Source organism: Barbus barbus, assembly GCF_936440315.1.
Source record: "Barbus barbus genome assembly, chromosome: 3".
Classification (NCBI taxonomy): Eukaryota; Metazoa; Chordata; class Actinopteri; order Cypriniformes; family Cyprinidae; genus Barbus; species Barbus barbus.
In genome coordinates, this window is record NC_136731.1 from 14,242,137 (window position 1) to 14,269,651 (window position 27,515).

Consider the following 27,515-nt stretch of genomic DNA (forward strand, 5'->3'; position numbering starts at 1 on the left):
CAATTTAACCCTCAATCGTAATTCAGGACAAATTTGAGCAAAAAAAAGATGAAAAAAAAAACAACATAAAACTGGCTATAACTGCACAACCATTTGTCCTATGAACATGCAAGGTGGGCATGGTTTTGGTCCAAAGTGCCACAAGTGTCTATAAAGACATTTGCGTATCTCAAAAACAATGGCCACCATTGGCGGACAAAGTTTTTGCACCTGTTAGACAAGGTTAATGGAGCCGGATCGGAACGAAACTCAGTGAGCCTGTTCGACTCACGGCATCATACGTTAGAACGTCTCGGTTACGTATGAAACATCTCGGTTACATATGTAACCCTCGTTCCCTGAAGAAGGGAACGGAAACGTCACGTCGGTGACCGACGAATTGGGATCTCGCTTAACGAGACCAATCCACTTCGAGTGTAACTAAACGAGCTAATGCACATTGGCATGCGATTATTGCATCCAGCTTCCGCTAATCACAGCGTGAGTATAAGTAGCCAGCAGGTGCAGTGCATATTCAGGTTTTCGCTGAGGAGCCGAGCCGGTGACCCGGCCGATCAGCGGTGGTACAGCAGCCATGGCGACGGGACGTGATGTCTCCGTTCCCTCCTTCAGGGAACGAGGGTTACATACGTAACCGAGACGTTCCCTATCAGTCGGTCACTCTGAGTCACGTCCGTGACCGACGAATTGGGATCCCTACCAAAGGGCCACGGATACTGCCCCTTCCAGTGTCCTGTAGAAGCCTCCTGAGCCCCTATTTTTTAGCGCAGGTCAGGGCTAGCACAGAAGACCAGCTACTGTTGCCATGGCACTACCCACTCAGTAAGACTGGATAACACTGGGAAGAAACGTACCCGTTCCACTTGGAACTGGACGCTGCGGAAGCCCACCCTTCCCAAAGGAGGTTCGGAGCACTTACGCATATGATCAACCGTTTAGGCGCATATGGAAGATTAGAGGAGATTGTAACTCTTGGATAATGGCAGAACACCTGCCGGGGAAACATGGGCTCTCAGGCTATACCGTGGACTATATACATATGGGGTCCGATTAGGCCTTACATATGGGACCCAGCCCTCTACCGGTCGCTCCGCCACGTCTGACTGCCGAGGGAACGGAGGAACACGACAGGGTCTACAGTACGGACTCTCTGGAGCAGTTTTAGCAAGCCGACCCGAAAACGGAGTCTCTCAGTGCTTCTACCCGTTTGAGGTGAGAAAACAGGAGGAAACCGGTTCCACACGAAGGCTATAGAACCTAGCAAACTCGTATCTGCCAGCGAGGCGCCACGAACCAACGCCCAGGAGGATGCAACAGCTCTAGTAGAGTGAGCTCTCAACCTGAACGGGCAGGGCAAACCCTGTGCCTGATAAGCCAGGGTGATGGCGTCCACTATCCAGTGGGCCATCCTCTGCTTGGAGACGGCCTTCCCCTTCTGCCGGCCTCCATGACAGACAAGAGCTGGTCTGAGGTCCTGAAGCTTTGCGTCCTGTCAACGTAGCATCTCAAAGCTCGGACGGGACAAAGCAACAAGGCAGCGCTTGCAGGCTCACCACCTGGTCCCTGAAGGGAGTAGTGGGAACCTTGGGCACATAGCCAAGCCGGGGCCTCAGGATTACCTGGGAGTCAGCCGGCCCAAACTCTAGGTAGGAGTCGTCGACCGAAATGCGTGCAGGTCCCCTACCCTCTAGATGGAGGCCAATGCAAGCAGGAGCAGAGTCATCATTGAAAGAAACTGCAGCTCAACTGTCAAATGGCTCAAATGGGCCCTGTTGTAGTGCTTTGAGCACTAGAGACAGGTCCCAAGAGGGTATAGAGGGGGGCCGTGGAGGATTTAACCTTCTTGCCCCCCTAAAGAACCTGATGACCAAGTCATCCTTACCCACCGACTTCCCTTCCACGGGGTCGCGGTTGGCAGCAATAGCAGCCACATAGATTTTAAGGGTGGAGTGAGACAGCCTTCGCTCCAACCCCTGCTGCAAAAAGGAGAGCACGACTCTGATCGGGCACTTCCGGGGGTCTTCTCAGTGAGAAGAACACCACTCTACGAACAGGTTCCATTTCAAGGCATTAGCCTGTCTCGTAGACGGCGCCGAAGTGATGGTGTCAACTACCCCCTGGGGTAGGTCACCTAGAACCTCCGCGTCCCGTCCAGGGACCAGACATGAAGTTTCCAGCTTCTTAGGTCTGGACGCAGGTGCCATAAGGTGCCCCGTCTCTGAGTCAGTAGTTCCTTCCTCAGAGGAATCTGCCAAGGAGGGGCTGTCACGAGGAGCATCAGTTCTGGGAACCAAGTCCGAGGGGGCCAGTACGGCGCCACGAGCAGGACCTGCTCCTCGCCTCCCTGATTTTGCATAGTATCTGTGCGAAAAGGCTCACTGGGGGAAACGCATACTTGCGAAGTCCCCGCGGCCAGCTGTGTGCCAGTGCGTCCATGCTGAGTGTTTCCTCGGTCAGGTAGTAAAACAACTGGCAATGAGAGGTTTCTAGAGACGCAAACAGGTCTACCTGAGCGGGTCCGAAACGTCTCCAAATCAGCTGAACCGTCTGGGGACGGAGTCTCCACTCTCCGGGGAGCGCAACTCGTGACAGCTCGTCGGCTGCCCAGTTGAGCAAACCCGGAATATGAATGGCACGAAGCGACCTCAGATGCTTCTGACTCCAGACGAGGAGGTGGCGGACGAGTTGCGACATGCGACGGGAGCGCAGACCACCTTATCGGTTGATGTACGCAACGGTCGCAGTGTTGTCCGTGCGGACCAGTACGTGTTTGCCTCGTAAGCGCCTACTGAGACGGATCAAGGCCAGACGTACCGCTAGCAACTCTAGGCAATTGATGTGCCAGTGCAGTTGGGGGCCCATCAAAACCCCCGACACTGCAAGCCCGTCGAACGTGGTGCCCCAGCCAGTGGTGGAGGCATCTGTGTAACCCACAGCATGCCTGGAGACCTGTTCCAGGGGCACTCCAGCCCGCAGAAACGAGAGGTCTGACCACGGGGTGAGGGTTCGGCGGCAGGCCGGTGTGACTTGGACCCGGTGAGTGCCGCGCTGCCACGCCCGCCTCTCTACGTCAATAATTATCATAACATTTTGAAATTTACCCAAAATCATATAAAGCCTAAAGGAAAACTGAAGACTTCATGAAACCTGGTGAGCACATGCGACAGGTAATTCTAAAGAAGCAAAGAAAAAAAGAAAAAAAAAACTATAATTAAATAACTTAATAATATACAAATAGCATGAGATAGATTTATCTTCACTGTTAGACACTTCTTTTAATATAGTGCTATTTATTTAATAGGAGATAATAATTGACTTATTGGACAATTTCAAGACAAACTTTGTCAACAAGACAAACTTTTCTGTCTTTCATTCAAAGCTGCTGAAAATTATACAATTTTAAGATGAATGATATTTTTATCTCCCCTATTGTAATACTCAACAGTTTTTTTAAGATATTTTGAGATAAAAACAAATCTGTGGTTCTTTTATGTGTGTCACACCATAGGACTTTACGTGACACTAAAGGACAGAAACGGTAGTTATTAAAGTATTTCTATTTAATTTTGAACGTGTTAAAGGAGAAAAAAAGGTTAACTTTGATATAAACAATACCAATATGTTTTTAAACAAAATAAAATAATTGTCATCAACAAAATTCAGTCTCTAGTCAATCAGTATGTTACTGAAACTCTTCAAAAAATTATTAACATTTTTATGATTTTCTTTTTAAATTATAAAAGTTGTAATTTATTGAACCATGCTTGAGACAGTCACACCACAGGACAATTGATATTTGGTATTTGGCTCAAAAATAATAATAAAAAATCGAATAACACTGCAGCTTTTTAACAACAATTCCATGTAATATAAAGAAATGTTTAAAAATAACATTTAAGTTTATGTGTTTATATATATATATATATATATATATATATATATATATATATATATGTATACATTATTATTATTATTTTTTTTTTTTTATTTGTTTTTTTTTACATTTGAAACACATTTTCATTTGCATCTACATTTGCAATAGACGTGCCTCTAGGAGAGCGCGCAATCTTCTATTCTCAACAAACAGAGGAGACCTAGGCTAGTTGTCAGTCACACATCAGGGAAGTGAGACAAACTAGTGTAAGATTGTGAAACAATTTTCACTCGGAAACTCGCAGCATATTTGTTTCTCATGACAAACTCAATCAAGAAGAGTACGCAACATGTCTGCTTGATTTAATGCTGTGTAGAGACTGGTTCTGCATGTTTGCTTTGTAGGATGTTGTTGAGTGTGTGTGATTTTAGTTATAGGCAGTTACTAATAATTGTTGGTAAACAACTGAAGACCGTAAACCCCCACTGACCTACTTTATAATAATAATTTAATGGCAGCTTTGTGTGACAACTTACCCCATACAGTGACACAAGAAGGTAATGTGTAGGCTATAACAGCATAACAACAATAAATTAACATAACAATAAACTGTCTATTATATATTTTTTTCAAGATTTTAATAATGTAAATGTTCATACATAAATTGATTTTCAATAATAAGCACAGTAAGAAATATTCATTGGAAAATAAAGTGTGACAGCTGTGTGACAGATTTAGAGAAATATAAGAAATAGTTGGTCTGTTTTAAATCTGGTCAGGCATTATATAGATCTTGAGTTCTTCAAGCGTAGTAGACATGATCTCTGTGTGAAAGAGACAAAACAAATAAACTGCTGTTATATTCACGATCACAAATGTCTATTATTGAAGAGTAAACATTCAGAAAACAGAACATACAGCTGTTATTAGATGAGAAAATTCAACCCCTACATAAACATAGCATGGATAAAAATGTAAGTATTCCAATATTTTGTTAATTCATGACTGAAGTTATGTTGAGGTTAGCACATAAATAACCTAGATGGAAGATGAAGGTAATTTTAAGATGAAAGCATTGCTGTCTAACCAATGATTTCCAGATGTTTAATCACTTTCTTCCGGATCATCTGTTTTTCCTCCAGCTCTGTTTTTGTTTTTTCTAGGTCTTTTTCTGGTTTTAGCTCTTCTTTTCTTTCTGCCACCTTTTTCTTTGTTTTCTTCAGCTTTCCTTTTGTTTTTTCCCACATTTGTTTCCAGAGCTTCTATTTTTGTTTTCAGCTCTTCTGTTGTGTTTTCCTGATCTTCATCTTTCAGATCATCAGTTCCTTCTTCCTGTTCTTCATCAGTGTCTCTGGCCGATGCCATTTCTAGTCAGTGCTGGTGTGTGAAGTTGGTGAAGGTCCTGTTTAAAGCCTCCTGTTAACCGCCTCATCCTTATAAACCCTATGATTGTGCAAACCAAATGTAAGGTGACAGGAACTATAGTTCAGTCCAGCACATGTGATTCAGTACACAGATGAATACGTGTCTCCAGACGGGTTTGTCCACATGAATCTGACACTGAAACCATAATACCATTGTACTTTATAAGGCTTTTTTTCACTTTAACTCTGAGTTATTCTAAACTCAGGTCAACATGTTTCACTGTTCAGTTTTTATCCTGGGTTAAGAATGAATCCTGGATTTTCAGATTTTTAAAGTTCGCACCATTCATTCATAAACCAAGTTACAACATACCTAAGAGTTTCCGCCCTTATTTGAAAATGAAACTTCATTAGAAATATTTCAGGGAAGAGCTGAAGTTTCAGAGAAAAAAAAAATTGTATTTGCATATCTGGCATCACTATCACTGATTGCACAAATACTGTACGTGATCGGTTTAATAACGGCCTGTCCAGCTCTTGTGTATTGGGTTTCTGTATTTCTGATGGTAACATCCAATTTGCCCTGAACAGACTTTTTTGGACCATACCTGTGTGAATGCATTTTTTCACCAGATCCTGCAAAACACTGGGTTGGGCATGAGCATAGCTCAATATATAGTGAAAAGTAGTTAAAAGCCTGGTATTTGATATTGAACCTGAACCTCGATTTCCTGTAGCTCAAATAGTAGAGCATGGCGCTAGCAATGCCAAGGTCATGGGTTTGATTCCCAGGGAAAGCAAGAGCTGATAAAATGTAAAAACTGTAACTTGAATGCAATGTAAGTCGCTTTGGATAAAAGCGTCTGCTAAATGCATAAATGTAAATGTAACCAGCTTAACACTGAAGTGGCTTTATCCATCCTGTGGTTTTGGATGCAACCTGTTTAAAGTGAATATGATTCATTCAGGAATAAAAAACCATATGGAGATCGACATCTGACACAACCAGATCTGCAAAATACCTAGAGTGCCCTTAAGTTTCAGAAACAAACTGAAGAAACAAAATAACCAGGGGTGTGCATAAGTGGTGCGCAAATCCCGCCAAAATAAAAACCCCAAAATAAAAGTTTGCTGATGTTAAGTTTGAAAATGATGAAAATGTACATATTAGAATTGTATTTTTTTTTTAAAGTGTACTATAAAATCTAATACAGTTGCTATGAGGTGAACACAATTAATGATGGGAACTGATGCAAGAACACTGGAGCGCTGCACCCTGCATCCTGGTGATTTACTGGAAAGAAGTTCATTTAAGGGAAGTCAGGTGACAAAGTAGCCTACAGCCAGTGTATTGGAATGGAGAAAGATGAAAATCTCCCAAACTGTTGATTACACTTGAGTAACATTTCAAATAAGCAATACAGTCTGACAAAAACAATATCATTCAGTTTGCTTTTTAACTCTAATCATATATGAACACTTTAGAGTAAAAATAATACATTTGATTGTCTCACTGAACTGTAGTTTGACAAAAACAAATCATATGAGATTTAAACGACATCATTTTCAAAATTAGTAAATAACATTTTGCACACAATTCTAAATTTTGAAGAGAACATCAGGATTTCTGTTCAGCTGCCACTCTCTGTGTGCTTTTGTTCTTCTATCATTTGGCCCATACATGTGTTTCCATTTCTAGTCAGTGCTGGAGTGTGAAGATCGTGAAGGTCCTGTTTAAAACCTCCTGTTAACTGCCTCATCCTTATAAACCCTAGTGACTGTGCAAGCCAGACAGAAAATAATAGAAACCATTGTTCAGTCCAGAACAGATTAGGTTCAATGTCTCCTGACTGGGTTGCCTGCAAAATTCTGATACTGAAATCGTGGTACAGTAATGATGGTACATCATCATACATAAATCTATAGAGTAGAGTAAAACGAAGGTAAGAAAATAATGATTTATTTTCTTTATAGGATTATTGTAAGTGCCTTTAACGTGTCTTATGAACAAACAAATAGGTTTTGAAAAGAGCCTGAAAACCCCAAGTAGGGCTCTTCTTTTTGAAATTTATTGTCGGTTGGCAAACAACAAAATGGTGTATTTCCACCACCAACTGGTATGGAGTGTGGATCAAACTGACTAACTACCTTCCCCCTTTTTCTTTTTATATTCTCTCCCATAATTTTGTTATTTTATGGTACTGAAAAATAAAACTATAGCATTCATTTCTCGAGTTATTTTGTAATATATCTCTCAGTTTAAATTGCATTTTTATTTTTTCTAAATTTTGCTTTTGAATCCCTCTTTCAGTTTCGTATTTCTGACAGTCCAAAATAACATGTTCCACTGATTCTTCTAGCCCACAAAATTCACACCTTCCCGTGTCATGTTTACCCATTTTATAAAGTGTACTATTTAATCTTGTGTGTCCAAATCTCATCCTTGATATTACTATTTCATCTCTCCTGTTTTTCCCTGCACTTCTCATCTCTCCGACTTTCCTTTGAATTCTGTAAAACCATCGACCTTTTTTCTCTTTATCCCATTGTTTTTGTCACCTTTCCTTCAGTCTTTTCTTAATAATACTCTTGATTTCACTCTTAATTAGATTAACAATTAAGTTAATGTCATTGGTTTTAACTGCTTCTTTTGCTTCTTTATCTGCTGTTTCATTTCCTTGAATACCAATATGTGCAGGCACCCATAAAAATGCCACTGTAATACCCAATATTTGAATTCTGTATAACGTTTGCATTATTTCCATTAAAATGTCTGGTCTACTTTCCGAGTGACTGTATAGTAAACTAGCCAATGATGCACATGAATCTGAACAAATAACTGATTTCAAAGGTCTTCTCTTTTATCCACTGTATTGCTAATAGTGCAATCTTTTCCCCTGTATAAACAGATAACTCATCACTGGTCCTTTTCCTTATTGATAAGTGAAATTCTGGAACAGTAAACGCTACTCCTATCTCATTGTCTAAACTCGTTGGTGCATCTGTGTAGATCTGAAAATAGCTGCAGTACTCATTAATATATTTCTGCACATTGTATAAATTACACTCCTTACCCTTGTTTTTCTGTTCTAACAATGTAAAATCCACTGTAGCATCTAAAAGTAACCAAGGTTTTATTACTGGTAGCGGTACAGTTGGACTAACATTGAACTGATTAACTTTAAGTTCTGTTGCTTTCTGTAACACTGTCCATCCAAAACTTTTAATTTTCCTCCTCTCTTTTTCCCAGCAGGGCTTTAAAGTATCTAGTGTTGGATGCTCTTGACTATGGCCTTGTAAATTAACCCAATAATTCACTGACAACTGTACCCTTCTCATTTCTAATGACATTTCCCCCATTTCAACCTGTAGTGCTGTAATTGGTGTAGTTTGTATAGCTCCTGTACATAATCTCAACACCTGATGTTGTATAAAATCCAACTTCCTAAGAGACGTTTCTGTTGCTGATCCATACACCACGCAACCATAAACTAACACGGATCTAACCAATCCATTACACATGGCCTTTAATACCATCCTATCTGTTCCCCATTCACTACCAACTAAACACCTCATTGTATTTATTTTCTTACATTTATTCACTATATTCTGAAATATGCACCGCCCATGTAACTCTTTCCAGTTCTTGATTATATCATTTTTGACCTCACTTCCAATTTTTTTTTCTTGTAAAAAACATTATCTTTGTTTTGTCAACTGAGAATTTAAAACCCCATTTATATGACCATTCTTCAACTATTGCAATAGCCTCCTGTAATTTTTTTAACAATAAAACCAATATTCCTTCCCCTTTTCCAGATTGCCCCATCATCAGCAAAGAGTGATAACCCCAGCCAGAGCCGGCCCAAGGCATAAGCGAACTAAGCGGCTGCTTAGGGCCCCGTGGCCACCAGAGGGCCCCCAAGAGTAGTCTACATTAAAAATGACCGTTTATTTTATTTTATATTCGTGATATATGTCAATGGACAGTGGTAATTATACAAAAGGGAAATTTTAAATAATTAAATATTCTATGCATATCATTTGATTATTTCCATAGCGATGTGTCATGCAGGCACAATAATGATAATATGCGCAGGACGCCGCCGTGTGGATCTGTCGGATTAACATCACGTAAATTCACCTAACGTTATTTCTCCCGAAATACATGAAAGTATGTGGTCAGTCAGCTGGGAGAAAAACAGAGTAAACTTTATGGTAAATGTGTAGCCTATTTGATAGGAATAAACCATGTCGTCCATTAATTGAAAGGATTATTATTGCCGCTTTCCATAGAAATCATTGTGTTGCCTATAACCTATAACAAACTAAATGTCTTTTTTTATAATTTTTTTACTTAACTGAAGTGTATTTAAATGTCTGAAACCTAAAATAAACTGTATTTAGTTGAAAACACTGAACAGTTATGAAATATGAAAAGCACAGAGCGCGTCTTTCTTTTTATTTTTTTCGGAGCTCGTCTTTCTCTGGCTCAAAGGGTTCAAATCAATGGTGTTTTGCGGGTGGAGGGGGGCAAATTCAACATGGGGGTTTTGCGCCACAAATCAGAGGTGCGTTTCTCAAAACCATTGCTAACTATGGTCGTTATTTCCACTGAACTCTATTTGTAACGACAGAACTTGCGACCATAGTTGCTTTTGGGAAATGCACCCCTGGTCAGATCAGTAAAAATTGCCATAACTTTCCTGGGTATATATTTTTGTAATAAAAATAAGCTTCTCCTCAGCCTACATTTTGCGTCTTTGCTATTATATTCCAATATCATTATGCCTCAATTAGCTAGATATAAATTAAGAGTTGTTGTTTTATATAGATGTTCACTGTTGTGTTTAATAGTTATTATAAAAAAGTACGACTTGTAATAAAAGTACAACTTCGATTAATATTTATGTTGTTAAAATAACATTCTGTTCTGTAAATGCATTGTCTGCTGGTTTATTTAGCTAATAATCCTTAATCCTGGTTTAGTCTAAGTCCTGTCTGTGAAACCGAGCCTAAGACTTTGAATGTTAAAGTGAAAATTAACACCTGACCACTGTTGTAAGTTTGCAACTGTTGCAACTGTTGTTCAAAACCACAGAAAGGTAAAAACATGCAGGCAGACAATGGTATGATGTAAGCAACACAGCTACAACAAACAAAACTGATAATGGGTGTGTTAGATTTATAGTGTGTGCATAATCAAGCTTTGACAATAAACACCGAGGGGCCCCCAAATAAAATTCTGCTTAGGGCCCCATAAAGGCTTGGGCCGGCCCTGACCCCAGCCCATTTTCCAAATCTTCAAATACATCATTTATCATTATAGAAAACAATAAATGGGCTTACTATACTTCCTTGTATATTTCTTTTAGCCGCATTAATGCCACCTAATGGACTGCATTGTGGCGCATGAAAAATCTCTCTATTAACCGGGATTCTTAGGTAATTCATTAAATGTAAATTCCACATGATTTAAATCTAATAAATATAATGAATATATAAATGATAAACAATATAAATGATAATCATAATTTAAATGTGTATTATAATTTAAAAGTAATTTGACTTAAAACTAAAAATGTTTAATTTAAGTTAATGAACTGGATGACCACAATAATTAAAAGGACATTGATTGGAGCATTTAGTCAAGTCTCTGGCTGAATGTACTCCTCTAGCTAGCCAAAAACGGGTGATTGAAAGTCAATACATAATGCTTTAATCCCACAGTGAGCCAGCAAGATTGTTGCAAGGAATGAAAAATTCAAATTTGGTGATAGCGGGAGAAACAAACCTCGGGAGCAACCATACTACACAAATGGACTGTTTACTATTGTATTTTTAGAGCTGCTTTACAGCAGAATTGATGGTAACACTTTAGTATAGGGACCAATTCTCACTATTAACTAGTTGCTTATTAGCATGCCTATTATTAACATATTGGCTGTTCATTAATACTTATAAAGCACATATTCTGCATGACCATATCCCATATCCCTACTCCTACCCAATACCTAAACTTAACAACTACCTTACAAAACCTTACTGCAGTACAAAGTAGTATAACTGGACATTTGCAGTATAATGAAGTATATAATTGCAGTTCATTAAAGTTCAACAGCAGTAAAACTGAAGTGCAATGAAGTGCAACCGTAGATTTGCAGTATAAAAAAGTACAGATACAATATAACCGCAGTTCAGGTGAAGATTTCAGATGAAAAAAATTCTTAGTCTGTCTGATTAAATTTATTTTACCCATTTATTTTTTATGAGCATTAAAAAAAAAAATAAAGCTCATATGATTAGGTTCAGTAATGCTGTTTTACTAGAATAAAACAAATCATAATTATATTATAAAATCTTAAAATCTAACCTAATAAAACATCAACATCTCAATCCAACTAGTGACAACCCTTGTATAGATGCATTTAATTATGCTATGGCTCAGCAATTTATTATAAGCAGATCTGTAGAAATTAGTCATGTCATTGAATAGCATCAGTACATCATTTATAATAATGGAATGAACTAAACTGTACTGAATACTGTGTGTTTGTTTCTAGGAGAGTGCCAACCCCTAATTGACATGAGGAAGAAATGATTGAAAAGTGTTCAGAGTACTGTGCACCCCTCTTTGCAACAGAGGAAGCTTCAGGAAAGAGGAGAAGAGAGAAAGTGAAACAGATGTTGGTGAGACTTTATTTCTGGAAATGCATTAAAGGTCACTCACATTCTGCCACAAATGTAAACCTGATTTTAGATAGTATTTAATTGAGATTAATAACTCCAGCTACTTGTAGGCCTCCTGTATATTTCACTCTAAATTGTGATGCAGCCTGAATCATAATCACATCATGTTCATTTGTTGGCCAGAGGAGAACTGATCCCTAAACTAAACATCATTTCTCCCAAGTGTTTTTTCTCCATTCGGTCATCTGATGGAGATTGGGTTCCTTGCCACTGTCGACTTTTGGCTTGCTTATTTGGGGACACACAATATTCAGCAATATTATTGATCTGACTCCACTGACACTACTGGATGAGGACTGAACTGAGCTAGATGATGACACCACTGTTTTCTGCACAACTGCATTGAAATGATTATATTTGATGATTTTTATACAGTTATTGAAATGAACTGAGTCTACACTGATTTCAACTGAACAATGACACTTTTTACTGTTTAGAGCTGCTTCGCAGCAGAAGTGAATTCTGTTTGCATCATTGTTTGACTTTTTATCACTGTAAAGCAGCTTTGAAACAATCTGTATTGTATAAAGCACTATATAAATAATGGCGACTTGACTTAAATTGGTTCAGATCTTCAAAAGAAGTGCATGAAACAGGCAACCTGAATAAACACAAAATACAGTTTATTAATGATAACTGTATTGCTTTTGTTTTATGTTAATTTTCTTAGGAATATCGGACAATATTTAGTACTGGATATTCCAAAATAGAATAAATCAGGATTTTTTTTTTTTTCTCACAGCACTGTACACCAGCATTTACTGTATATTCAGTAGTGTGACATTAATGTGTGGAAATGGCCATTTTTTAGTGTGTGATTGCTATTTTCAGGAAAATGCACTGGTAAAAAAAAAAAAAAAGAAGACCAAAAATATAATTCAACAGAAGATGATGGCTGTGGTGAAACAAGCACTCAAATAATGGTGAGTAGTAAGCTACTTTATTTATTTGATCTTTTATAAAGTATTATATTTATAGTTTAGAATGCATAATAACTGCTATTGTATTTCAGGAACTAAGACCTGTGGGAGTGCTGGAGGAATCAAGTGTACCAAGTCCTCTGTTTCCTCAGCCATGGAAGAGATCTTCAGACATGAAGAGACTGAGGAGTTAAATGAAATCAAGGAGTGAAAAGAAGATTTACAATATTAGTGCTGATTCAGTATGGAAACAGAGAGAGAGCTGAGGGAGTGGAAAGGTAATGCATTTCTAGTTATATCAGCAATTATTCTCAATGCTTAACATCAGCTCACAACAGTTTTTTTTCTGCATTTTGATTCTCTCTGATTGACTGGAACGTGTGCATTAAAACAATGAATGCAGATAATTACAATCAGTTCAATCACCATTTTAAATATATGCGCTGCTTATACTGTAGCTGACACATACAGTCAGAATGCTAGATCTAATGACCTATAACCAAACAAACTAATGAAAATAGATCAATATTTTTGTAAATAAGTGGTAAATTCGTTTTTTTTTGGACACAAACACTCGTGTTGCCTCATCAAATTGGGTTACTGGAGTTACATGACTTACTTTAACAATGTCTTTCCTACCATTCTGGAAGTTGAATGTGTAAGTTGCATTGCTGTCTATGCAGGGTCAGAAAGCTCTCTGATTTCTTTAAAAATATCCTTGTGTGTGTTCCAAAAAGGAATGAAGGTCTTACGGGTGTGAAAGCACAAAATGGTGACTAATTAATGACAGATTTTTTAATTTGTGGATTAGCTTTCTCTTTGAGGGCAGCTTTAACTTAACTTTTTAACCTAGCTTTAATAGGTGTGTATTACACTATTTAAATTGACTTCAATGGAGGAGGCAACCCGTTTCATGTCGGGTGGTTCTTTGCCTCCACCTCATGCATTAAAGTCATGTAGCCATGCATTAGCCCTTATGTGTGAAGAACGTTATAGGTTACACAAAGTATTACATGAAGGGGGCACAATAACTGTGTATTCTATATATTGTATTCTAATAGTATATTTACATATATTTGTAAATTATAAATATTTTTCAATTATTAATTTATTTCAATTTAAGGTTAGAATTTTGACCATTGTGTAGGTACAGTATTTAAACATGATTTTGTCTATGCTTTTTTCCAGAAATGCATGTTATTGTGCAAGGGGTAGTTGCAGGGACTATCAGTGGAGGAACAGAAAGCTCTGAGATTTCGTTATAAAGATCTTAATTTGTGTTCTGAAGATGAACAAAAGACTTGCGGGTTTGGAACGACACGAGGGTGAGTAATTGATGACAGAATTTTCATTTCTGGGTGAACCAACCTTTTAACTTCTTTAACCTGGAGTGTTCAAAGACATTGTTAATGCTGACCAATATGTCATAAGAAATGAACTGGGAGTAGTATGAATACTTTTCACAAACACGTGGTGACATCACAATTCAAGATTTATTTTAAGCATATTAAATATGCCTGTAGTGAAAAGTATAACTGAAACTTGAGAATGTCTGATCGTTTTTGTTTGTTTGTTTTTCCAGACTACATCCAAAATAGTGTTTCCAGATCTGAGATAAAGGCAGTCATAAGAACCAAGTGGAAAATGTCTTCAAAAAATGAAACCTGGCTGAATAACGAGGAAAGAAATGTACATGATTGAGTGATGTGTAAATAAACATTAAATACATTTAGTGTAAGTCTCAGCCTGTTAATTTAAGTTAATAGAAAATTTAAATCATTTATTGTTGCATTGCTGTTTGAGACATTCACTGTTGTTTTTTACCTTAATTCATTATATTGCAGATGTGTGCAAATAAAATGTATTATTCTGAATATTCTGGTTGCATTTCAGTGTTACTGTACAGCATTTTATTAGTATTGCACTTTGGTAGTATTGAATTGTACTTCAGTTGTATTATATATTGCAGTACTACAGCGGTTTTATTGCAGTATAACTGTAGTACTTCTTCAGCTGTATTGCAGTAATACTGCAGTTGTATTTCAATAGTACTTCAGTTGTATTGCAGTAAAACGGCAATAATGCAGTTTTTCGTGTCCAAAAAAAGGATTTTTTCTACATGTAACAAAAACTGAAGTATTAGTTTTTAAAAACTGGAGTAAGTTTTTGGAAGGCTACCTTACTAACTATTAATATGCAGCAAATTATGAGATTATTGAGGCAAAAGTTGTAGTTAATTGTTTGGTAATAGAGAGAATTGGACCTTAATATAAAGTGTAACTGAATTGTTCTCTGTTTGTGACGTTGAATTACTTTGAAACAATCTTTATTGTATAAAGCAATATAGAAATAAAGGCAGTAACTACACCAATGAAGCGAGTTAACATCTGGCTGAATAAAATGATTATATTCACTGAACCCCCTTCACCTTTGGTTCAACCTTCAGGTGCTGTCCATCAATGAGGAAGGTCTCAGACACTGTGAAGAGAACACCAAAATATTTGGAAAACCAATCAGGTACTTATATCAATTACATGTCCAAACCAGTCGTGTATGTACCGTTGGTATAAAGAATGGGATCAAAATGAATTTTATGACTTTGGTTCCAATCCCAACTCCACTTATCAAACTTCTAAATGGAACTGATGTGAGTAAGAATCAGTTCTTGGTGGTCACACATATTATGTGTTTTATGTGTGGTCTCTACTCTGATAAGTAATAATTGCTTCTGTGTTTGTGTTCTGTAGTTTTTGGACGTGTCTGGTGGATCTTGAGGGGTTAAATATGAGGCATCTGTGGAGACCAGGAATCAAAGCCTTGCTGAGGACGATAGAGCTTGTAGGAGCCAACTACCCTGAAACACTGGGCTGTCTCCTCATACTGAGAGCACCCAGAGTGTTTCCTGTGCTCTGGACTTTGGTAAACACACACACACAAACATAGGATTTCACATAAAAGAATGTTAACAAATAGTTCACGATATTGGGAAAGACTGAGATAAGCACACACTCAGTCTTCATTTAATGGTTGTAAATTGTTCAATCTACACATTGACCCATCAGAGTTAAATGCCATGTTAGCGTGGTGCATTTCTTAATTGCCAGGCTTCTGTAAATGTCATGCTTGCCTGGGCCTTTGTTAGCAGTGCTAATGAAAAATAACCCGCTGATTTCTGTTGCACCCTGTTCTGCGGTCAGGTGAGTCCATTCATCGACGAAAACACACGGAAGAAGTTTCTCATCTACGCTGGGAATGACTACCAGGGGCCTGGAGGTCTGGTGGACTACATCAACAGAGACTTCATCCCTGACTACTTAGGAGGAGACGCTCTGGTGAGTCTGTTGGTGAGATCTGACATGTTTAAACTCTTTGATACCAGTGGGGTCACCAAGCTGGAGCGTCAGGCAGATCTGTGCATTGTTTGTTTAAAGTGATTGGACATATCACGTGCCTTTCGTAGACCAGCAAGTCATTCTCAAACAACTGCTTGCATAATTATATTTTAATATTGTTTTATGTGTGCATATTTATCATGGAAACCACAGAGCAGTTTGTGCCAAACAGACACGCCTCTAATGCATTTCAGTCGTTAAACCCTTGTGAAAAAAAAGAGTACTTATTATGCAAATTATATATTTTAAAAGAATATACTTCCAGGACACATGTAGCTGTGTATTTATTCAGACAGACATGAAAACAATCTAATGTTGCTCTAATCTAACGGTGTTTCTCTTGTTTAATTCAGTGTGATGTTCCCGAGGGTGGTCTGGTTCCCAAGTCTCTGTACCGTACGGCTGAGGAGCTGGAAAACGAGGAGGTTAAACTGTGGAGTGAAAGCATCTACAAGAGCGCGAGTGTGCTGAAGGGAGCTCCACATGAGGTACAGCTCATCCACAGACAACACTCAACAACACACAGCTGTTCAAAGCTCATTACACACACTGTATGTTGATGACTGGCGCCATCTGTTGGTTATAAGACGACATGCAGCGTGAAAGTCAAATACTGTTAGCCTAGTTCTGCTTAGTCGTTTAGTTAGTGTATGGTGCCCATTTAAACAAGTATCTGTGGCACTTCAAATACTGAATAATAATATATCTAGTGTTCCTCATGTAACTTCTCATTTGAAATATAGTTTTGCATCCTGTTTGAAAATAAATTGTGTGTAATGAATTATGAAATAAAGATAAATCACTTTATTCATTTCCAGGTGCTGATAGAGATTACAGAAGTATCGTCTGTCATTACGTGGGACTTTGATGTGTGTAAAGGCGACGTGATCTTCAATATCTATCACTCTAGAAGAGCTCCTCAGCCAGTTAAAAGAGACGGTCTGAGCGCACACAACCTCGCCTGTCCCGCCGGAAACAACGTCCAGCTCATCGACAGAGCCTGGATGCTCGGACAAGACTACAGCATGGTGGAGACGGCCCTGACCTGCCGAGAGGGAGAGAGCGTACAGGTGAGGGAGTCATGCATGCATAGAGCATATGTAACGAGATAAATGTTATATAAATATCAGTTCTTAGGTTCTTTAAGTAAATCCTGCGTTAATGAGATCGCAGTTCCTATTGGTTGCGCCGGTGGCGCTATGGCCCAGTGAGTTCTAACAGTCTGCAGCAGAGCTATGGAGAACTGCTGTGGGTGGAACTATAACTTGACTGAACTTTCCATTTGTCTCCTACTGCTCTGTGTGCAGGCATCAAATAAATTATATCATCATCCATGTCCAGTGTGTGAGTGCTGATGAAGGGTGAGACAAACCGGGTCAGATAAAGATAGGAAAGGTCACATTGGTGCCGTGACTCAGGACTTCAGTCAAGGTGGTCGAAGATCATCCAAACATCGAACCGGCGGGCCTGTCTTCATTCTTCACTGCACGGGACCTTCAGCTAAGCTCTTATTAGTTAATTCAGGACTTTACACAAATATCAGGAAAAGACTCTTGAATAGACATTCTGAAGTGGTTGGACATTATTATTTGGGTTTCACAGCATTTATAGAACATAGTGTGTGCATTTTTTTTCTTTTCACACTTGTGTACCCTTGTTGCTTGATGATGGAAACTGCAAGGTTTACTGAATCACGGTATGTGGACACTCCTGTTAGTGTTGGTCGAGGGAGAGGTCTTTTAGTGACACCAATTCCCTTCCCAGACATTAGCTCTAGCTCTACGGTGTGTAGTGTAAACAATGGTATGGGCATAGAAGCAAATGCAGTTCCTGCTCTAAATGCTAACGTGAACCCTATTAATGTGAATCATACTAGTTCTGATACTGCTCAGCCAATTAACACATCGACTCCAGTCTGTACCAGTGACATAATGAGTCAGATGGGTAACATAGTGCAGCAAGTAGGTCTGCAGCTGGCAGATAGTATCCTTGCACATTTGAATTTGCACAGTCAAACTGAAGCTGCATCTAAGAATACTCAGAATGATCATGATAGTAGGTGCAGACCTGACCAAAGCTCTATGTCAAGTACCTCACAGATCCAAGTTGTGCGTCATAGGAAAGTTAAGGATCCTCCGATTTTCAGAGGTGACGCATCAGACACGGTTACACTTGATGAGTGGGTGGAGCTCATGAAAAACTTCATAAGGAAGGGGTTTCTGCCTACTGAAGAGCAAGGTGAAGAGATTTTAATTCACCTGAGAGGCAAAGCCAAAGATGTTGTTAAAGTGGGGATGCTGTCAAGCGGTTTGGATATCAGAACAAATCCTGATGCTATCTACACACTATTACGTAAGCATTTCAGCTGCCAACAGTATTCTCTTATTCCATTGCAAGATTTCTACACTACTCTTCCAGTACCTCAAGAGGATCCCTTCGATTACTGGTTGCGCTTGAACCGTACTGCAGACATCACAGCTGAGTGTCTAAAGCAACAGGGAAAGGTGCTGGATAATCAACTGATTGAAGTCACACGCATGTTTATCAGGAATTGTCCAGATTCAAATCTAGCACTGACATTTCGCTCGAAAACCGTTGACAAATGGACGGCTTATGAAGTGCAAGAGATCCTGAATGAGTATCATTCAGAGAAAAATCTCAGAGCCACTGGTAAGGGACATAGACCAAGTGAATGTGAAAATAAATTTTCTGTGAATGAGATGCATGTAAGTCCTAGCACGTGCCCAGTGAAAGTTGAACAGGATTCACTTCAGTCGAAACAGTCGGAGAATTTGGCTCTGGGAAAGGTGATCGATATGCTGGAGAGAGTTCTGATGAATAATAGTGGTAATGCACAAGCTACTAAGGAGAACAGGAAAAGAAGTAACTTGCCCAGAATTCCAGGTTTGAATGATGCACCATGCTTAGTGTGCAAGGACACCTCGCATTCTGCTTTTACTCATTGCAAAAATCATAGGCTCTGTTTCCAGTGTTTTTCGCCTGATCATCCCAGGAACCGCTGTCCAAAGGAAAGGAAGGATGCTTCCTCAGTTAACCAGCAGTCAAACTAAGTGATCTACGTGTGAGGGAGGATCACGTAGATCTTGAGAGTGAATCTCCCATATCCAGTTTTGATGATTTAATGGATTATGAGTCATGTCAAATGTTCAGTGATGCATCGTCAGACAAAACCGTCATCTTTCAGGGAGTACAAAGAGTTCCAAAAGCTGATAGCTTATTTTACACGTCTGTTTCAGTTGAGAAGGATCTCATCTTTAAAAGTTTAATCGATAGTGGATCAATGGCATGTACTATCAGCACATCTGCTGAAGAAAGTTTGCTGAAAAGTAACTCCGATATGGCAAGTCAGTCAGCACAAGATATTGTTATTGTTGGTTGTGGTGGCCATCAAGTTACCCCTACCGCAGTCTATGATCTTAAAGCTACAGTGTATGGCTGCCCCATGATAATTCCTACTTTGGTTGTGCCTGGGCAGACTGAAGACATGATTTTGGGCACAAACGTCATAAAGAGACTTCTGATGCACTTGAGAGAAACCAACGGTTACTGGAAGCTCATGGCTAAGTCAAGTAACAATGAGAGTGATGAATGCTCTTTATTTCTATCTCTTTTCTCTAACACAGAAAGATGGAGAGGTGAATCCATACCTGAGAAAGTTGGTACCGTAAAATTACAACGGAGTGTGACGTTAGAGCCACAAACTGAGCATCTGGTTTGGGGTAAGCTACCACAGTCTTCTGTTTTGTCAGTAGGTAGCACAGTTATTGTGGAACCAACTGAGTCCAAAGTGAGACCAAGGCAAATATTGGTCGGAAGGGTCATTACACCACTATGGGGAGATGGATCGGTCCCCCTGAAAGTCATCAACCCCACTAATCACAGAGTTGTGTTAAAGAGAAATGCAAAAATAGCTGACGTGTCACCTTGTATTGCTGTTCAAGACTTACCGCTGCCAAAACAGATTCAGTCAAATCTGCAGTGTACTGAGGAACCCTTACCTCTTAGATGCAGTGATGAGATGAAGCAGATCTTGAGAGACTTGAACCTTGACGATCTTGATTTAGAGTCGTGTGAAGTGTCAGCCCACTGGAAAGACAAGTTGTTACACATTATTGAGAAGTATGAGTCAGTTTTTTCAAGAGACAAAATGGACTGTGGAGAGGCTAAAGGCTTTGTCCATCGGATTAACCTCACTGATGACAGACCCTTCCGTTTTCCATGCAGACGTATACCACCTAGCCAGTATGCCAAACTGAGAACGGTGTTAAATGAGATGGAGGAAAAGGGAATCATCCGCAAGTCACATAGTGACTATGCGTCCCCTCTTGTACTAGTTTGGAAGAAGAACGGCGATCTCAGGATCTGCACTGACTTTAGGTGGTTGAACGCGAGGACTGTCAGAGACGCCTACCCTTTACCACACCAGTCCGACGTGTTAGCTGCACTGGGTGGTAACGCGTTCTTCTCAACCATGGATCTTACCTCGGGGTATTATAACGTCCCCTTAGAGGAAGAACACAAAAAGTACACTGCCTTCACTTCCCCATTTGGCCTTCATGAATATAATAGGCTTCCTCAAGGTCTCTCCAATAGCCCAGCCACTTTCATGAGAATGATGATGTCTGTCTTTGGAGATGAGAATTTCAGCAGTGTCCTCTGTTACCTTGATGATTTGATGGTGTTTGCCCCTTCTGAGTCCGTAGCTCTTCAACGTCTTGAAATGGTTCTCTCGCGGTTGTCCCATCACAATCTGAAGTTGGCTCCAAAGAAGTGTTGTTTCCTGAGACGATCAGTGAAATTTCTTGGACACATCATAAGCGAGGAAGGGATTAAGACTGATCCTGGGAAAGTTGAGGCAATTAACAAGATTCAAGCTTCTGATTTGATGGAAACTGATGGAAAAACACCATGTCAAAAAAAGATCAGGTCCTTTCTTGGAATGGTTCTTTATTATCAACATTTTATTGAAGGATGTTCAGTGAAAGCAAAGCCTCTATTCAAGCTGACATCAGGTGCAGTCAAACAGACTCCTGTCACGAAAGGACGAAAACCAAGGAAGACAGTTAGTTAACTCAAACTATCCCCAGCTGACTGGACAACGGCTTGTGAAGAAGCTTTGCACACACTAAAACTGGAACTGACAAAAAATGTAACACTGGCTCACCCAGACTTTGACCGACCTTTCATTTTGGCTGTTGATGCATCTTTCGATGGAGTTGGAGCTGTATTGTCTCAAGTTCTGCCAGGTGAAGAGATTGCCAGACCCGTAGCCTTTGCAAGTAGAACTCTGTCTCGCTCACAAATGAACTATCCAGCTCACAGATTAGAGTTCTTTGCCTTAAAGTGGGCTATCTGTGAGAAGTTTAGCCATTGGCTGAGAGGACGACACTTTACGGCATGGACGGACAATAATCCTCTCACATATATTCTGACTAAACCTCGACTTGATGCATGTGAGCAGCGATGGGTGGCGAAACTTGCTTCTTACAGTTTTGATCTGAAGTATGTCCCGGGAACAAAAAATGTTGTCGCGGATGCTCTGAGCCGTGAGCCATTTGTTCAGTCTTGCATTGGACATCGCCTTATTACTGAACCATACTTATCTCTCCTAAAGGATGTCAGTGGTGTTGTTGACAACTCTGTCCAAGAGGCTTTCAAGTGTGCAAGTAACCATCAGGTGGTGCAGGGGGTTGTCGAAGGTTCTCGTGACACAACCAGTGATGGACTCTCACCTTCAGGTTCTAATGGGAGCCAGGAAGTTTCTGCATTGTTGGCAGCACACGCTACTGGTGGCTTGAGTGAAGTACTGGGGACAGTACCAGTCATCCCGCAACCACAACAGTTTGACCCTCCTTTGCAGCACAGCAACATTGTTAATGCACAGGAGCAGGACAGCACCTTGTGTCAAATTCTGTATTACAATGAGAGATGTCGGAAACCATCTAAGAGAGAACAAGCAAAGGAATCTGCAAGTGTGCGAAGATTGTTGAAGCACCACGACAAACTTGTTGTCTATAATGGAGTACTATATAAGGTGAAAAGGGATCCGAAGCTAAACAAGAAACTCTACCTGGTTGTTGTACCTGCTTCTTTGAAATCACAAGTTCTTCATGGAATACATGATGTAGCAGGACATCAAGGACGTAGTAGAACACTGTCTCTTGCAAGACAACGATTCTTCTGGATTGGAATGAAAAAAGATATTGATAATTACGTGAAGAACTGTCACCGATGTGTGGTTGGTAAAACCTCAGAACCCAATGCTTGTGCTCCGTTAGAAAGTATCCGAACATCAGAACCTCTAGAATTGGTCTGCATCGACTTTTGGTCGGCAGAGATCAGAGAAGGGAAGTCTGGATGTGCTGATTGTGACGGATCATTTTACCAAAATGGCTCATGCATTTCCGTGTCGGAATCAGTCAGCCAAACAAGTTGCGAAAAGGCTCTGGAATGATTTCTTTCTTGTCTATGGATTCCCCAAAAGAATTCATTCTGATCAGGGGGCTAATTTTGAGAGCAAGCTAATCAAGGAACTGTTGACCATGGCGGGTGTAGACAAGTCACATACAACACCATATCACCCCATGGGTAACGGCATTGCCGAGAGGTTCAACAGGACTCTTGGAAGCATGATCAGGACATTGCCTCCTAAAGCAAAATCAAAATGGCCACAGATGTTACAGCAACTTACCTTCTGTTACAACTGCACAGAACATGAGACAACGGGTTTTGCGCCATTCTTTCTTATGTTTGGCAGAGTTCCTCGTCTCCCAATTGACGTCCTGTTTCAAAATGTGCTTCTGAATGAGGATGTGGTGGATTACAAAGATTTTGTGTCGAAGCTGAGGAAAGACTTGCGGGAAGCAGCTCACATAGCACGGATGCACACTCTGAAAGAACAGGAACGACATGCCAGACTCTATAACAGAAAGGTGAAGGGCTGTCCACTGTTTGTTGGTGATAGAGTACTGGTTGCGAACAGAGGTGAAAAAGGTAGAAGAAAAGTTTCTGACAAATGGGAGTCATCCCCATATGAAGTCATGGCTGTGTATCCTGACATCAATGTTTACAGGATTCGGGACCTCAAATCAGACAAAGTGAGGGTAGTTCATAGAAATTTGTTGCTACCTGTGAACTTCCTACCAGTTGATGAACCTCAGGAACAGGATGAAAAGGACAATGATGCGAATGATGTAACTGATGTTCAAGGAAACAAAGTTGATCATGATGACAGAACTGCAAACTGGATATTAAGTAATCTTGATGGTTTTGATGAGGAGGATGGACGTACAAATGGTACAGCCTTACCTGATGTGTCTGATTGTGTGTCAGAGATACTGGACTCTGCAAGTACTGATGCTAGGGACCTGCAGGAAAGAAGTGATGCCAAAGTGACAAGTGATGTTGATTTGCCTGAAGTAGGAGGTCAAGGCTCTAACTCAACTCAAGGAGAACAAGTCATGGATGAGGTCGCAAAGGAGCCTGTGGTGTGCACACAGCCAAGGCATGTAGAGGCTGCAGTAACTCGAACGAGGCTTGGCAGAGTCATTAACCCTCCCAAAAGACTGATTTATGAAATGAACAAACAACACATAGGCAGTTCAGACTCTACAGTGAGTTATTTTGTTTATTTAGTTAAAAGCATTTTCACATAAAGAAAAGGTTACATTTGATTTCATGCTTCAAGTTGAGAACACAAAGGAAATAGACTGATACAGAGATTATGAATCAAATAATGAGTTGGTACATAATGGAATTTTTGAGGTGTAACGGGCATCTCTTTAGTCTACTATGAGATTGGGGTTAGGCGCCTCCCTTAGTCTTTATGTACTCCTTATGGGAGAATCTATGATTGACAGCTAAATTGTACTTCATGAGCATTTTTTTTTCTCTCTTCTCTTCTTTGTGGATTGAGAACATGAAGTTGGAGTTCTATATATATATTTTTTTTTCTCTCCCTTTCTTCACTGTTGATTTTTCTTATGTTGTGTCCCCATTAAGCAGGATTTAGGGGGGTGCATGTAACGAGATAAATGTTATATAAATATCAGTTCTTAGGTTCTTTAAGTAAATCCTGCGTTAATGAGATCGCAGTTCCTATTGGTTGCGCCGGTGGCGCTATGGCCCAGTGAGTTCTAACAGTCTGCAGCAGAGCTATGGAGAACTGCTGTGGGTGGAACTATAACTTGACTGAACTTTCCATTTGTCTCCTACTGCTCTGTGTGCAGGCATCAAATAAATTATATCATCATCCATGTCCAGTGTGTGAGTGCTGATGAAGGGTGAGACAAACCGGGTCAGATAAAGATAGGAAAGGTCACACATATTTTACTACAAAACACGCTGATCAGAAGATGAGACACACTTCTTTCTGCTCTGATCCACATCTGTCCCATCAGGGATCTCATGTGACGCGCTGGCCTGGATTCTACATCCTGCAGTGGCGTCTTTACAGCAGCCCATCATGCACTTCATCCAGTCGGCCGCGTGTAGATGATGTTCTGGCCTCTCTGCAGGTCTCCTCATACAAATGCAGAGTCATGTATTTCACAGAGGTGCTGCACTCCACTGACTTCAGGTCTGTATGATTACATGCAAAGTGCTTAGCATTAAAAAATACAAATGAAACATGGTAAACTTAAAAAGCACACCATCTGAATGTTGTTACTAAATTAAAAAATACCATCTGGACATCCAAATGCTTTCTGTGAAGGTGTGTGTGGTTGTGTTTGTATCAGGGGCTCCATGAGCAGCCTGGAGTCGAGTCACAGCGGTTTCTCTCTGCTCACCACCTCCTCCAACCAATCACAGACAGAGTCAACCATCTCAAGATAGCACCTTCATCCAGACGAAAAACAAGACTCTTCTGTGACTTTAGCTCTGCAGGAAATGATGAATGATCATGTGACACAGTGAAACAGAGGCTCACATCAAACCTCCTGTATGAGTGCTGAACTTTTTCATCATAAACTGCAGGCTTTCTGTAAATTATATGCAAGTTTTCTGTATATTGATACAAATACATTTGTAAATGTTGTTAAAAATAACAAATAAACAAAAAACTTTAATTTCAAGAACCAAGTGTGACCCAAAAATGAAGTTTCTCAGTTTAATGGTAAAAATAACAAAAAAACATTGTATAAATATTGCATAGTATCATAACATCTAAAAATTCTAAACAATAATCAGAAAATATTGAACAAAAGTATATTATGATTTTCCTGAAGAAAAGCAAAAACGTTCATTTCAAGAACCAAGTGTGAATAAAAACTGCATAAATATTGCATAGTATCATAAAATCTCCTCAAAATTCAAAATAATAATCAGAAAATATTATTGAGTATATTATGATTTTCCTGAAAAAAAGCAAACTCTTTCATTTCAAGAACCAAGTGTGACCCAAAAATGAAGTTTCTCAGTTTAATTAATTGTAATGGAAAAAATAACTCAAATGGACTCAAATATGAAGAGGCTCAGAGGGTTAATAATGTTTGTGCTTCAGGGGTCAAAATAAATTCAAAGACAGTCTAAAGTTCAATTACATAAACACTCTTTTAATATTATGTACAGCGTAAATATGACATTATTTCACACAAACAACAGTATTTGAGGAACATCTTCCTCATGATCTGAAACAGGAAACTGATGAGATTAAACTTCCTGAGGATTGCTGAGATTCATTTATTTAGGAGGAGGAGTAGGAGAAGGAGAAGAAAAAGAAGGAGAATGAGGAGAAGAAGAAGAAGTGTGTGTTTAATGTTAAATGTGACACAGAGTCACTGAAGAGTTGTAATCAAGTCTAAACCCAGCGTGTAGAGGTTGAGTGAATGTGTGTGTGAATGTGTGTAAGTGTGTGAGTGTGTGTGTGTCAGAGACGCTGTAGAAGGACAGAGAGCCGCTCGACTCGTTCAGAAACACTGCTACTCTCTTACAGGAGACACCAGCAGCAGCTGAGATAACAGTGGAGTTATTATTGTGACGAGCAGTGAATCTGTGATCAGAGCAGCTCAGACTCCAGGAGTGAACATTAGATCCAAACACACAGTCAAGACTCACTCCTTTCCTCTTGATTCCTTTATAAGACACTGATATATAAACATCTCCGCTCCACTCAGTCTCCCAGTAACAGCGTCCAGTCAGTCTCTCTGAACACAGAACCTGAGGATGATGATCAAATCTGTCGGGATGATCAGGATATGACTGTCGCTGATCCACACACATCACCTTCCTGTTCTCCTCAGACAGAACGAGGTGTTTGTGTGCTGAGTTTGGATCCAGAGTGAGATCACAGCCGTCTGAACACAACACACACATACATTACACACTAAACTACTAACAACTAAACTCTGTGTGTGTGTGTGTGTGTGTGTGTGTGTGTGAGACTTACATTTGCGTAGTTTTGTTGTGATCATAAACTCTCCTCCATGATCCACACTAGAAAACACACACACACACACACACACACAGAACAGCTGCATTAATGTTTGTGCAAATATGGTACACAAGGATTAACATTAAATAGGTTTAAGAAAAAAAACATTGTGTGACGAGAAGAAACACCCCAAGGACTCTTCAAGCTCCAGCTGTCAACATTCAAACTTAAACTCCCAGAATCCCTTGAGACTCGATCAACCTTCCCTTCTGTGTAATATTTCTAACCCATTCAAACTCATTTAATCTTCCACTTAAAGTCAAAACACACATTTAATCTTCCACTTAAAGTCAAAACACAGTCAAAACACACATGTGAGAATGCTGTTCATAGATTTCAGTTCTGCATTTAATACAGTAATCCCCTCCAAGCTGATCTCCAAACTCAGCCAGCTTGGAATCAGCACACCCATCTGCAATTGGATTCTAGATTTTCTGACTAACAGACCTCAGTCTGTTAAGTTAGATAACCTCTCCTCCTCCATCATCACCCTGAACACCGGCGTGCCACAGGGCTGCGTACTGAGCCCTCTCCTGTACTCCCTCTTCACCCATGACTGTGTTCCTGTTTATGGCTCCAACACCATAATTAAATTTGCAGATGACACCACGGTGGTAGGTCTGATCAAGGATGACGATGAATCAGCCTACAGGGATGAGGTGCAGCACCTGGCTGTGTGGTGTGCCACCAACAATCTACAGCTAAACACCCAGAAGACAAAGGAGATCATTGTGGACTTCAGGTGGACTAGGAGTCATGCAC

At 39.8% G+C, this 27,515-nt stretch overlaps 2 protein-coding genes across 6 annotated transcripts in view; one reads left to right on the plus strand and one right to left on the minus strand.

Annotated features, from left to right (window-relative positions):
- LOC306849996 (SEC14-like protein 1) overlaps positions 1-25,411 on the plus strand; it is a gene marked incomplete at its 5' end in the record, with an annotated part of 28,806 nt that extends 3,395 nt beyond the window's left edge. The window contains 7 exons of the mRNA XM_079385401.1: positions 15,355-15,425; positions 15,656-15,827; positions 16,106-16,240; positions 16,654-16,788; positions 17,119-17,370; positions 24,721-24,899; positions 25,060-25,411. Coding sequence (XP_079241527.1) covers positions 15,355-15,425; positions 15,656-15,827; positions 16,106-16,240; positions 16,654-16,788; positions 17,119-17,370; positions 24,721-24,899; positions 25,060-25,156 — 1,041 coding nt within the window. The 3' untranslated portion in view covers positions 25,157-25,411. The remainder of the gene's footprint in view (positions 1-15,354; positions 15,426-15,655; positions 15,828-16,105; positions 16,241-16,653; positions 16,789-17,118; positions 17,371-24,720; positions 24,900-25,059) is intronic.
- The window catches only part of LOC306846321 (protein NLRC3-like), a 325,863-nt gene that overhangs the window by 80,004 nt on the left and 218,344 nt on the right, over positions 1-27,515 (minus strand). For 4 of the 5 annotated variants that reach the window (XM_079379617.1, XM_079379615.1, XM_079379619.1 and 1 more), the window contains one exon: positions 25,855-26,616. In XM_079379617.1, the coding sequence (XP_079235743.1) occupies positions 26,081-26,616 (536 nt within the window). In that variant the 3' untranslated portion in view covers positions 25,855-26,080. Of the gene's footprint in view, positions 1-25,592; positions 26,617-26,708; positions 26,756-27,515 lie in introns of those variants that run through there. The other variant, XR_013782056.1, reaches the window with a different exon arrangement.